The sequence below is a fragment of the Bos taurus genome, chromosome 5 (assembly GCF_002263795.3).
Source record: "Bos taurus isolate L1 Dominette 01449 registration number 42190680 breed Hereford chromosome 5, ARS-UCD2.0, whole genome shotgun sequence".
In the NCBI taxonomy this organism is placed as follows: domain Eukaryota; kingdom Metazoa; phylum Chordata; class Mammalia; order Artiodactyla; family Bovidae; genus Bos; species Bos taurus.
The window spans coordinates 97,977,645-97,990,278 of NC_037332.1; the positions used below are offsets into that span (position 1 = coordinate 97,977,645).

The window sequence follows — 12,634 nt, forward strand, 5'->3', positions numbered from 1 at the left end:
TGATAAGAACCATGTAACTGGACAGAGCAGAGCGTTGCCTGAACGTCTGAACTAAGTCCTCCCACCAAACACACGGCAAGACGCCGCCTTCCGAGCACGAGGACGAGACCCCCCCCGGACCCCCATCGAGTTCACAGGGTTTGGGTCTCTTTTCTTCCCCCAGCATATGTGACCCTCTGCTCAAAATCTTCAATGACTCCCCATTACTTTGCTCCACAGCCCAGAAATCAAAGTCCTCCACATCCTGCTTCTAATCTTACCTCCTTGGACTGGTTCTACAGCAGCGAAATGTGGATCACTGTTGAGACAGGGGGATGGCTCACAGGGCTCTCGTTAGTTTATTCTCCCTATTTGGGGTCTGTTTGAAATCTTTCTTCATCAAAGGTACGTGATTGCTCTCTATTCTATTGCTCTCAATTCCAGTTAGAGATTGCTCTCTAACTCCATTTTGGGTCCTCCTGGAATGTTCCCCCACTTCATTCCTGCTTATCAGACCTTCAAGGAGTCCTGCAGGTCACCTCCTTCGTGACGCTGAACCTGATGCCTGCACTGGCTGTCATCTCCCCTTCCATCGTCTCTTTATGGTGCCTGTTATAGCTATTCTTTGTTATTGACATGCGTATCTATCTCATCTCCTCCACGAGACTGGGAGTTGCAGAGAACCAAAGAGAGATCTTATTATTCACCTTGGCATTTCCCCTAGGGTCTCAAACACAGTCAGTACTCAATAAATGTTGGTCAAATGAAAAATGAATCACGTGAATAAGAACACAGAGACAGCGGAAGCTTTGGGGTTGGGCTACATCTCGGACGAGAGAGACGCCTCCCGGGTACCTTCTTCATGGTTCTGGTGAAGGATGACTTCCTGCTGCGTGTGTATCGAGTTTCCGGGGTGAAAGAACGGTGAGAAAAGAATCCGAGGTTTCCTCTGCTTCAGAATATGCTGAAGGAGTTCATAGAGCACATCACCTGGAGAGAAAAAGGAGAAAGAAACAGGGAAATGGGAGTGTTCCGTTCAACAACTATTTGCTGAGCTCTGACTCTGCGCCTGGCACAGTGTTGAGGAAGGTAGGTCTGTCCACCGGGAGCTTGCAGGGGATAGGATGTGGCACTAATACTCAGATGGTCAGAGCCATGTGGGACTTTTAAAAAACTTTTTTAATTATGAAAGTCATATACAAAAAAGGAATAGGAAGGGAGAAAGAAAACAAAAGTTAACTATAATCCTATTCCTAAGAAACACGGACCCTGTTAATACTATATACAGTATGTTTTTGCTGAAGAATTGATGCTTCCAAACTGTGGTGCTGGAGAAGACTCTTGAGAGTCCCTTAGACAGGAAGGAAATCAAACCAGTCAATCTTAAAGGAAATCAAACCTGAATATTCACTGGAGGGACTGGTGCTGAAGCTGAAGCTCCAATACTTTGGCCACCTGATGCAAAGAACTGACTCACTGGAAAAGACCCTGATGCTGGGAAGTTTGAGGGCAGGAGGAGAAGGGGGTGACAGAGGATGAGATGGCGGGATGGCATCACTGACTCAATGGACATGAGTTTGAGCAAACTCCAGGAGATGGTGAAGGATGGGGAAGCCTGGTGTGCTGCAGTTCATGGGGTTGCAAAGAGTTGGACACAACTGAGCGACTGAACAACAACAACAGTATATGATATAGTTATAGAATTAGAATCAAGCTTATCATAGTTGAGTATCTTTTTCCCTCCACATCATTCAACTGCTTTAGTAACTGCAATATAACAGCCTGTCATAGGGATGTACCAGACTTTACTGGAAACTTAAATTGTCCCAACTTATTGCTATTCCTTTTATTTAAAAAAAATACTTTTTGTATCTATTTGCATTTTATTCAAAGAAGATAAAGTCATTAAGGATGAAAAGTTTTAATGTTTCAATGACAACTCATGGATTCTTCATAGAAATCTTCCCAACAGGAAAAAAAAAAAAGTGCCTTTTTCTAATCCACCCCAATCCCAGGCAGGAAAAGAATAAATACAGAAAAAAAAAAAAAATTACACATCCAATCAGAGGTGCTAACTATTAATATTAAAGATACCCCATAATGAACTAGCATATTCTGGGAAGCTAAAACTTATGCTTCCTTCTAAAAATATACACAGGCATTGCTCCCAGGTTCCACCAGCTCTAAAAATCATCTTTGGATGTCAGCCTCTCGCAGAGGATGGTAGGGGCTGGTTTGAACTGGGGGCCTTCTGTGCTGATATATTTTGTATTTGAAGTGTCCACTGAGTAGTTAATTAGCAAAAAAAAAAAAAAAGAAAGAAAGAAAGAAAAGCTGTTCTGGTCTTGTCCCTCCCCTTTGACTTAGCTCCAAGTTCAAAAACGCAGGTGGGTGCCTCAACACCCCTTCGACGTGGGTGATTAATCTTAAAAATACCGCAGGCTTTTCTGACTGTCCCCCTACGCCCTTCCACACACAGATACGCAGTCAACAATTGTACCAAACAATGGGCTTTTTGTCTCTAATTTTAGCCATTTTTAACAGATACTTTAATTAACAACTTAATTTAACTGCATATTTTGGGCTATGGCTAAACTTTTTTTTTTTTTTCCCCTTCAACTCAGTCTGAACCTGAGAAACACTCCAAATGAATTCCTTTGTTTCTGCAAACTTCTGCACCTTTTCTATCTGTACCAAATAAAGCTCCATAATACTCCATCCTAAGTGATCCCTGAGATTCCCTTGGGTTTCACTTTTGTTTCTTCCTCTATCTTTGAATTTTGGTCATTATATTAATATAACTCTCTGCCACTGTTAGGGCATGGCAACCCACTCCAGTATTCTTGCCTGGAGAATCCCATGGACAGAGGAGCCTGGTGGGCTACAGTCCAAGGGGTCAAGAAGAGTTGGACACAACTGAACAATACTTTTATTGCCACTCTTTATGACTGTGATCAAACAGAGCAAAAAACCTTTAAGAACGGAAGGCCTTATATCACTGGGTCTTTGCTTTCATTGACACGGGCGAGGAGCCGCAGAGGTGTTCTGAACCAGACTTGAAAGCGTTGTGTGTATAAGGGAGAGCGATGACACACAACTGCGAGCGGCTGGGAAAGGCTCTGGAGCTCATCTAATTCAGACCCAGTAGTCATGGTGATGCTGTCGCTGACGAGATCAGGATACAGAGCCTGAAATACCGTCCTATTTTAATGATTCATATTTTAATCGCTCACAAAAATAAGTCCCTAATCAACACTTTGTTTCTTGGGATTTAGCGTAAATGTCTTCCTGAACTTTTCCCATTTACATGGCCTCGCATAGCTGGTGTTCTATCCCGTGGGTTTGAGCAAAGCTTTATTTCGGTAGTAGCCCGAGAGAAAATGAAAACCCTGAAAAAAAAAAAAAAAGTGTTCCAGATGATTACTAAGACAAATGGGCAGTAATTAATGTGCCCATTTAGAAAGGGGAGGCCAGGAAATGCAGATTGAGTGTGTGTGAGGGTGGTGGACTCTGCGGGTTTGGAGGCAGGCTGGTGTGCGGGGAGGGCCCTGGGGCCTGGCCTGCGGGACAAGCCTCGCTGCACCAGGCGACCTTGAGCAGGTCTCTGAACTTTCTGCGAAATGCAAACATTCCCCTCAGAGGAGGATGTCAAGCAGCAGGGTCTGGGTGCACATGACACCTGGCCCCTCCTTGGGGGTCACTCCAAGGGCTCTGAGTGGGGAGTGGCCATCACTTTCTTTCCATTTCTCTGTGGGTACAGAGAAAGCGAGTCAACAAAGCGGATGTCCTTTAAGTTCTCCAGGCATCAGTTCCTCATCTGTAAAATGGCAGTATTAGCAGCATCTGGGCTTCCCTGATAGCTCAGCTGGTAAAGAATCCACCTCCAATGCAGGAGTTGGTTCAATTTCTGGGTCGGGAAGATCCCCTGGAAAAGGGATAGGCTACCCACTCCAGTATTCTTGGGCTTCCCTGGTGGCTCAGACAGTAAAGAATCCGCCCGCAATGTGGGAGACCTGGGTTCAATTTCTGGGTTGGGAAGATCCCCTGGAGAAGGGAATAGCAACCCACTCCAATATTCTTGCCTGGAGAATTCCATGGACAGAGGACCCTGGGGAGGCTACAGACCATGGGGCCACAAAGAGTCAGACACAACTGAGCGACTAAGCACAACACAGCACAGTAGCATCTTCCTCCCAGGAGGGCTTCCCAGGTGGCTCAGTGGTAAAGAACCTGCCTGCCGATGCAGGAGACATGGGTTTGAGCACTGGGTTGGGAAGATCCCCTGGAGAAAGGAAAGTGAAGTCGCTCAGTTGTGTCCAACTCTGCGACTCCATGGACTGTAGCATACAAGGCTCCTCTGTCCATGGGATTTTCCAGGCAAGGGTACTGGAGTGGGTTGCCATTTCCTTCTCCAGAGGATCTTCCTGACCTAGGGACTGAACATTGCAGGCAGATGCTTTACCGTCTGAGCCACCAGGGAAGCCCCTGGAGAAGGAAATGGCAACCCACTCCAGTGTTCCTGCCTGAGAAATCCCATGGACAAAGGAGCCTGGCAGGCTACAATCCTGGGGTCACAAAGAGTTGGACATGACTGAGCAGCTAAACAACCACCACCTTTCAGGGTGCCTATGAGGACCCAACAAGGTAATCATGTAATACAGTCATCACAGCATCTGACAAACAGTGAGAACCCAGCAAACACCAGTTGCTATGTGACCACCACTATCTCCACTATTATTGCAGATATTACTGAAGTGGTTTAGGACAGACCTGTGGATCCCGAGGGAGAACAAAGCAGGAGTATCTGGGTCATGGTCATGTTTATGTTCCCCTTTCAGAAAGGGCAAGGTGGACTGAGGTCATTCGCCCATCTTGGTCTCTCCGGATGCCTCACCCTGGCTTGATGGGCTAAGCTGGACCAACTTGTGCTCTGCCCTGTACTTCCCCCAGGCCCTTGTGCTGCCTCTCTGCAGCCTTTCATCCCAAAATTGGCAAAGGGAGCCAGGCAGAGAAGGCTTCTCTCTGAGTGAGTCGGGGAGAGGAGGTCAGGCAGAGCTTGGCCAGTTCCTTACCTAAATTGCAAGAACTGGTAAGACAGCATTCAGAAGTGACACCTGTGACAGCTAGCTAAAGGGTAGGAGCCTGGGCCCAGGGTCCCAGGTTAGGGAAAAACGTATTTCTAAGACCGCAGAGTACTGAACCAGTCCATCCACAGACATGTTTCCTTGGCGACCAGGAGCTCAGTTGGGGAACGGGGCTGGCTTAGCACAAACATCACTACTCTGGGGCAAAACCAACCCACTGCGTGTGTCGCTGTGTGTGCCTGGCAGGAATATTTTGTGGCCGATAATGACTTGGAATCTTAGGATTCTACAAGTTTCTTAGAAGGATTCGAACTTGTGTTCAGCAAAAGCCCCCTGCCAAGAAGTAGCTTTGGCTGAGTACTTCCATGACGGGCAGCCGGCCACAGCATAAGCAAACCATTTTTGGACAGCTCTAGTCGCTAGAAGGTTCTTCTCTTGGGCTGGAAGCTGGCGTCCTCTGTAATCTCATGTACCTCGGTTCCTAGTTTTTGGCTTTTGGAGCAGCACAGCACGTGTGTCCCATCTGCAACCATTTCCTAAATAAATAAAGGTGCCCCCCCATCCTTTTCCATCTTCACTGGCCCCCAGTTCCTCCAGCAGCCAGTATGCTTTCTGGCTACATTCTGAAAATCTTTATACACACAGGAGATGACATCGCAAAAGTGATATTAACAAAAAGATCTCTGGAATAAAGAAGATATTTAAAAAGAAGTTATATTTATTTGCCTGCTGTATAAAGAGCACGAACCATAGTGCTACATATCTAACAAAGCGAATGACCACTGGCCTGAATTCAAGGCACTTGTTCAAGAAACTCTTGGCCTGTTCAATCCTTGATAAATCTTCCCTGTCTTCCCAGAAAAGACATAACTAGTACTAACCCTAAAAGATGCTTCCATTGTACTAAGCAATGAAACCAAGGCTATTGTTTAAGGGACAATAGCTTTTGTTGGTTTCTCCCGCTATCTTCAGGCATACACACATGGTTCATGTATCCACATGCACAGGTGGGTTTGCTGTGAAGCCAGTGAGTTTCAGGGGCCTTTGTTTGCATAGTCCCATGAAAGGAAACCTAAGGGACTTTTCCTCCAGGCTCAGTGGTTAAGGATCCACCTGCCAATGCAGGGGTCATGGGTTTGATCCCTGGTCCAGGAAGAGCCCACATGCCCATGGGGCACCTAAGCCCCTTCGCCACAACTACTGAAGCCCACACGGCCTACAGCCTGTGTTCTGCAACAACAGAAGCCACCACAATGAAAAGCCCGCACACTGCAACTAGAGAGGAGCCCCACTTGTCACAACTAGAGAAGGCCCATGCACAGCAACGGAGAGCCGGCACACCATAAATAAATACAAATTAAAAAAAAGGAAACCTAGAACTGCGTGTCTTCACATTATAACTTCAGGTCCTATAAACCCTAGATACACTCCTAGATACCTGCATACACACACAGAAACCCACTAACTAAACACATACACAATTTTGTATCAGTGACCTTGGTGTTAAAACCTAGGCATCTACTTCGAGAATCCTAAATTCTATTATTTGCAATTTGTTTGAAACAAGCAGTAGAGAGAGTGAACAAAACTGCTGCAAGTTGCCTTAGCAATTTTACTAGTGTCTGAAGACCAAGAACATAAAGATACTGTTTAGAGGGTTAAATTTACCTAAGTTTCTTTACTTTTAGAAGACAGAGCTTGGGCTCTGGAGCAAGGGAGTCCCAGGTTTGAATCCCGGTTCCTTTATTCATCAGCTGCATGTCCTGAGGCAAATTACCTTTTGTCTTTGAGCCTTAGTTCAAGGCTTAAATATTCTTTTGTATCAAATGAGAACAATGCCTAGACTTGGCAGGGCTGTTATGAGGATTAAATGAGATGATGTGAATGAGCGTCGGCCCCAGGTCTGCTCTCCTGTGTGCTCAGGAGATGGTATTCCTTGTGACTATGATGATTATTAACTGACATGTCTCCAAAAAAATCTGGAAACTATTTGCTCTGCTTCAGTACTTTTTGTCTTTCAAGGACACACATAAGTTTCATAAAGTCATAAGAATGGAATTTTTTTTATAGCGGACATCATTTCACACACATATTTCTAGTTCACCGTTTCTTTCCCTGTCCCGGTGTGCAGTATATCGTCAACTTCTTCCTATGGGTCTCTTCCCTTTAGCATTTAAGCAGCTTCAAGTGTTTTCTGTCTTCTACACACACATACACACACGTGCTCACTCACACACACACACACACACACACACACACACCCTCCTCTGTCCTCATCTTCCCCTCCAGGTGCTGTCCCTGTTTCTCTTCCCATTGCAGCCAAACTTCCCGAAGAGCTGTCCAACTCTGTTATCACTACGCCCCTCTCTGTGCACTTCTCCAGGCCCTCTGGTCTCCAGTCCAACCCTCTCCAAAGTGCTTTTTTTTTTTTTTTTAAATTGAGGTATAGTTGCTTTACAATGCTGTGTTGGTTTCTGCTGTACAAGGAAGTGAATCAGCTAGCCATGGATGTATACCCCCTCCCTATTTGCAGGAATCGAGATGCAGATGTAGGGAATGGACATGTGGACATGGGGTGGGGGAGGGGATGAACTGGGAGGTTGGGACTGATGTACATGCACTGCCATGTGTAACACAGCTGCTGCTGCTGCTGCTAAGTTGCTTCAGTTGTGTCTGACTGCGCGACCCCACAGACGGCAGCCCACCAGGCTCCCCCGTCTCTGGGATTCTCCAGGCAAGAACACTGGAGTGGGGTGGTGCCATTGCCTTCTCCGGTGTAACGTAACTAGCTAGTGGAAACCTGTCGTACAGCTCAGGAAGCGCAGCTTGGTGCTCTGTGATGACTCAGAGGGGTGGGATGGGGGGAAGGTGGGAGGAAGGTACAACGGTGCTCTTGCCGAGGTCACCTCCAGGTCATCAAAGCCAAAGAGTGATGTACCTGCCTCTCAGCAACATCATTAGCACTAGTCACTGTCTCCCCCTCGCTTAGAACACCCCACAGCTTCAGACATGCCTCATCTCCTGGTTTTCTGCTCTCGCTGCTTCCTCACCCTTTAAGGCTCCCAGGCCTCTCATCGCCTTTCTCCTGGGTCATCTCAGCCCCTCCATGGCTGCCGTCAGCTGGTCTCCACTACATCTGCTCAGTCAGACACCCCTCCTCACCTTCAGAACCTTCGGTTACCTCCTACACACGTCCTCTTGCCTGTCACCCGGGCACCACATGTCTTACATGTTCGACATAAACGCCTTTACAACCATCGGTGCTTCCTAGTGCAGTAAATCCCCAGCTGTCTGGGTCGGAAACCAGGACTCATCCTTGACTCTCTGCTTCTCATTCAACATCACCAAGACTCTGCCTTCTAAACAGTCCTTGAAGCCCCTGCTTTTCCCCGCTGGATGTCTTAGTTTCGGGCACTTGCCACTGCGTCTACCGACTGCTCTACATCCCACTTCTCAATTCTGGGTTTCACCATGCCAGTCTCTGCTTCAGACCATGAATGGCTTCCACCTGTTTTTAAAATAACATTTAAAGTTCCGAACATGATCCACAAGGCCTGTAATGATCTACTGAAGTGACTCAATGAATGGCTGCAAAGCTACAGTGTATGCCTCTATTTTTATATTCTCCATGTTTTTTTAAAGCCAGTCAGTCCCCTACTGGGGGTGGTATGGGCATTTCCAGTCTTCACTGTCATGAATAGAATTACTAAGGGTATCTTTTTTGACTTCCTATTGGATTGCTTCCATGGGATTTTTCTTTTCCTAAAATGGTGTTATCAGTGAAAGGGTACGATTAGTTTTAAAGTTCTTATTATACACTGCTGATTCTCCAGAAGAATCGGACCAATGAAGAGTGTCATCAACAGGGGTACCCAGAGCCCCTCCCCGTGGGGTTTCACGGCGTTTACCTTGAGTTCAGTAGGTTTAAAGCGGAATCTTCACATTATTAAAAGCTCGCATTTTTCAGAGGTGACAATTTACTATGTACACACCCTCCTACGAAGATAATCAGAAGTAACACATTCTTACATGTGCAAAGCGTTCTCTTCTCTTTTTCTCTCTCTTCTGTTTTTATTCAGAGATTTTAGTTTCCCTCTGACCAGTTACAAAAAAATAACAGCATATATGGTGTGGGAGGGACACTATTCAACTCTCTGCTGCTCTTTCCCACCCGTGACAGGTTCAAAATGACGTCTGAGGCCTCAGTCCCTTCAGTTTCATAAATTCAACAGTGAAAACACCAACTCAGACACAGGCCTGGGAGATCCCACTGGTGGTCTAAGAACATTCCCATCGTGGGACTGCTTGGTATTCCAGCTCTGCTCTATCTTCGTTTCCAAGCATTCCACTCAATCCATTTTTATAGCCTGATTGAATTACAAATCTTTTAATTTAATACAGAGTGCTTTCTGTGACCATAAAAATAAATTCCTCTTTCACTTAGGAACAAATATTTGAAATTTATTTGATATCTATGTCTTGGACACAGAGATCCTGGGGAAAAAAAGGGAGCAGGTTGTGGGAAAATTGGGATATTATATATATAATATATATCTAACATAAATATTTTATATATATTTAATTATTTACTTATTTATTTATTTGGCTGAGCCAGGTCTTAGTTGCAGCATGGAGGATTTTTAGTTGGGGTATGTGAAATCTTAATTAGTTGCAGCATGTGGGATCTAGTTTCCAGCCAAGGATTGAACCTAGGCCCCCTGCATTGGGAGCATGGAGTCTTAGCCACTGAACCACCAGAGAAGTCTCTGAAAATTTAAGAGGAGACTCACTCAGGAAGACATCTAGAAAGACAACTGCCTTTACCTGCATACAGAAGATAAAGTAAGGTAAACCAAAGAATAAGTTTGTGAGAAAATCTAAATATTGTGACATAAGTATGCACTGTCAGTTACAGGAAGTGCTGTATGTTTCACATGTTAAAATATGACTCTGCATAGCAGAGCGATCAGTCAGTCATCACCAACATTTCACCAATGGGATAAGCAAAATGCTAACAAATTCCATGACTCTCCTGTAATTGATTTATCTGAGCATTTTGCTGATGGGCAATACACATATTTTTGGCTTGTTTTGCTCAAAGACACAGGAAGAGAAGAGAGAGGCAACTCTGGGTATCTTCAGTCAAGGGTCATGTTTGTTGGAACTCCCACACTTTAGGGCTAAAATTCCCCTCTGTTACCCATGCCCTGAAACCCAGTGAGTTGAGACTAAAGCAGCCAGTGGACTCAAGCCAGCAAACCACCTACCACTGCTTAATAGAGATTAATAGGCAGGTTGGTTTCCTAGGAAACATATGTAGATACAGACCAGTATTTAAGTTTAACCTTTAAAAGAAATTTAATATATCTGAAAGTCACAAGCAAAACACATTTCCAAAGAAAAAGATGCTGGTGGGCTGGACAGGAAGAAACACTTTGTAACATCACACTCCAGTATGTTAAAAACTCATTTACTTAGTAAAACCCCAATACATTTTTTGCTGAATTAACCTGAAGGATCTTTGAACGTTTCTTGTTTTTTACAAAGCATTGATAAAAAGTCTAATATGAATTAAATTAATAACACTTTTTGTTCATTTAAATAAGGAATACTTAAATACATCCCACCTGAGTATCTTGCAATGGATAACTCTAAATGAGAGTGTTAATATCAATGCTAACTTGTCTGTTCCTTCGGATTAATGTGTTTTCTCAGAGTCTCAAAGAGGTCAAGTAACAATTGGAGTTATTCATTTCAAGGCATTCAATAAATTCATAAAATTCAATGAAACTCCTTTGAATTGAATCATCCCAGACCATTTAATGTGATAACTACCCAGTTGCCCAAGGACTAGGTAAAATAATCCTGTCTGGATAAGGTTTATAAAATAGAGATTTTTTTACACTTTTCCCTTAACTTTGTGAATATTATAAATTTGTCATCCTGCTATATCCTGATTAGAAGATTATTTCAAAGAAAAGCTACCATTTATATTCAACCTTGACATCTTCTGTTGGAGATAATATCTTAAACTATATTCTGAACGTTCCCTGTTTTAGTCTAGTGGTTGAAAAGGGAGGACATTTGTCCTGAAAGTGGACAGCATAAATGTAGTTTGTTTAATTGGTTGGAGAATGTGGGGTTCAAGGAGGCTACTGTATTTGACTGAAGGTATCTTAATAGTTCAACTAATTATAATTCATCGAACTCTTGTTCTCTCCTGTCTACATATGGGATGAGTTGTGTCAAGGAATGTTATTTCTATGCACAGAAAACATAACTCTGGGTGAGGCCAGGCAGGAAACATGGCCGGGAGGAAGCTGTAAACTTCCATTCATGGTGATGGCCCATCAGATCCTTTTGTTTCATTCTAGCAACACTATGACTAGTGAGAAGCTGCTGCTGCCTTGTCTTAGGCAGCAATAAAGGTTAAAGAAAGACAGGAAAAAACTGGGTAAAGTCTAGGTTTTTTCATGGTATACAGTCATGAAGGAGACTAAAGTATCTATTTACTGCCTATAGGTGGGAAGTTGTAATGCTTACTCAAAGCTTAACACTTTCAGTGGTTGAAGTTGGGTTGAACTATAAAGAGAGTTTGGGATCCCCAGGGTGAAAATTCCATTTTATGGACAAGGAAGATAAGAGCAAACGAGGTGATGATATATGTGGAAGAGACATGTGTAGAATCTGGACCTTGTGACATCTACTACGTTGAAGGCAAGAGCAAAGTGCAGGTCAATAGAAGCAGTGCCAAATGTTTCATATGAGAGAGAAACAAGGTTTTCTATTTATACATTGTCTCTACCTAAGGAGAAGGTGAGCAGGTATATCACGCCCTCATCACCTTGCTGGCTGGCTACCTACCTCATGGGAAGGGTCATCTCATCATCTTCTTATTTCTGTCTTCCAATTCCTCTGACAATACTCCTGTTCTGTGGCAAGTTTTCTGATAGCCCATACTGGCAGGTATCACCTTGATATTCTGTCCATGGCTTTCTGGTTGCTGCCTTAAAATTAAATTACCTACCGCATAGATTAATCTTTAGTCTCAGCTCGATGTAATGGGGGATGCTCTGAAATCTATTATTCCCAGCTTGGCCTGGCTTCTGTCTCAGACTTGTGCAGAAAAGGGCACATCTTCCTGAATGCTCTGGCATCACTTGGCCAAAATGCCAGGATAACCATTTCATGCCTAAAGCATATTATTTTGGTGTCACTGATTCCGTCCTGGACTTCAGAGTCTCAAATTAGGACTGTAGCAGTAGCACTGTACCTGGTTTTCCTGCTTTTAGTGGCCCAGTGAATCTACGCTACGCACTGATGGCAAGTGTCTAGAGAGCAAGTCCCCTACATACAAACCTTCAAGTTGCAAACTTTCAAAGACGTGAATGTGCTTGCCCTCCATCTCTTATTGCTGATGGTCCTTCTGTTCCACCATCTACTGCCTCCTCTCCCTCCTCCAGTCAGTAACTCTTCTTACCTGTTCACTGGATGCCAGCCCCTGTATGCCAGCCATTGGACTACACTACTATACTTTCCAAGGTACTATGCTGCTGCTGCTGCTGCTAAGT

At 44.4% G+C, this 12,634-nt stretch overlaps 1 protein-coding gene across 6 annotated transcripts in view; it reads right to left on the minus strand.

Moving 5' to 3' along the window:
• Window positions 1–12,634, minus strand: part of ETV6 (ETS variant transcription factor 6) — a 288,749-nt gene that overhangs the window by 40,918 nt on the left and 235,197 nt on the right. For all 6 annotated transcript variants that reach the window (XM_024991435.2, XM_024991434.2, XM_059886153.1 and 3 more), the window contains 1 exon segment: window positions 835–969. In XM_024991435.2, coding sequence (XP_024847203.1) covers window positions 835–969 — 135 coding nt within the window.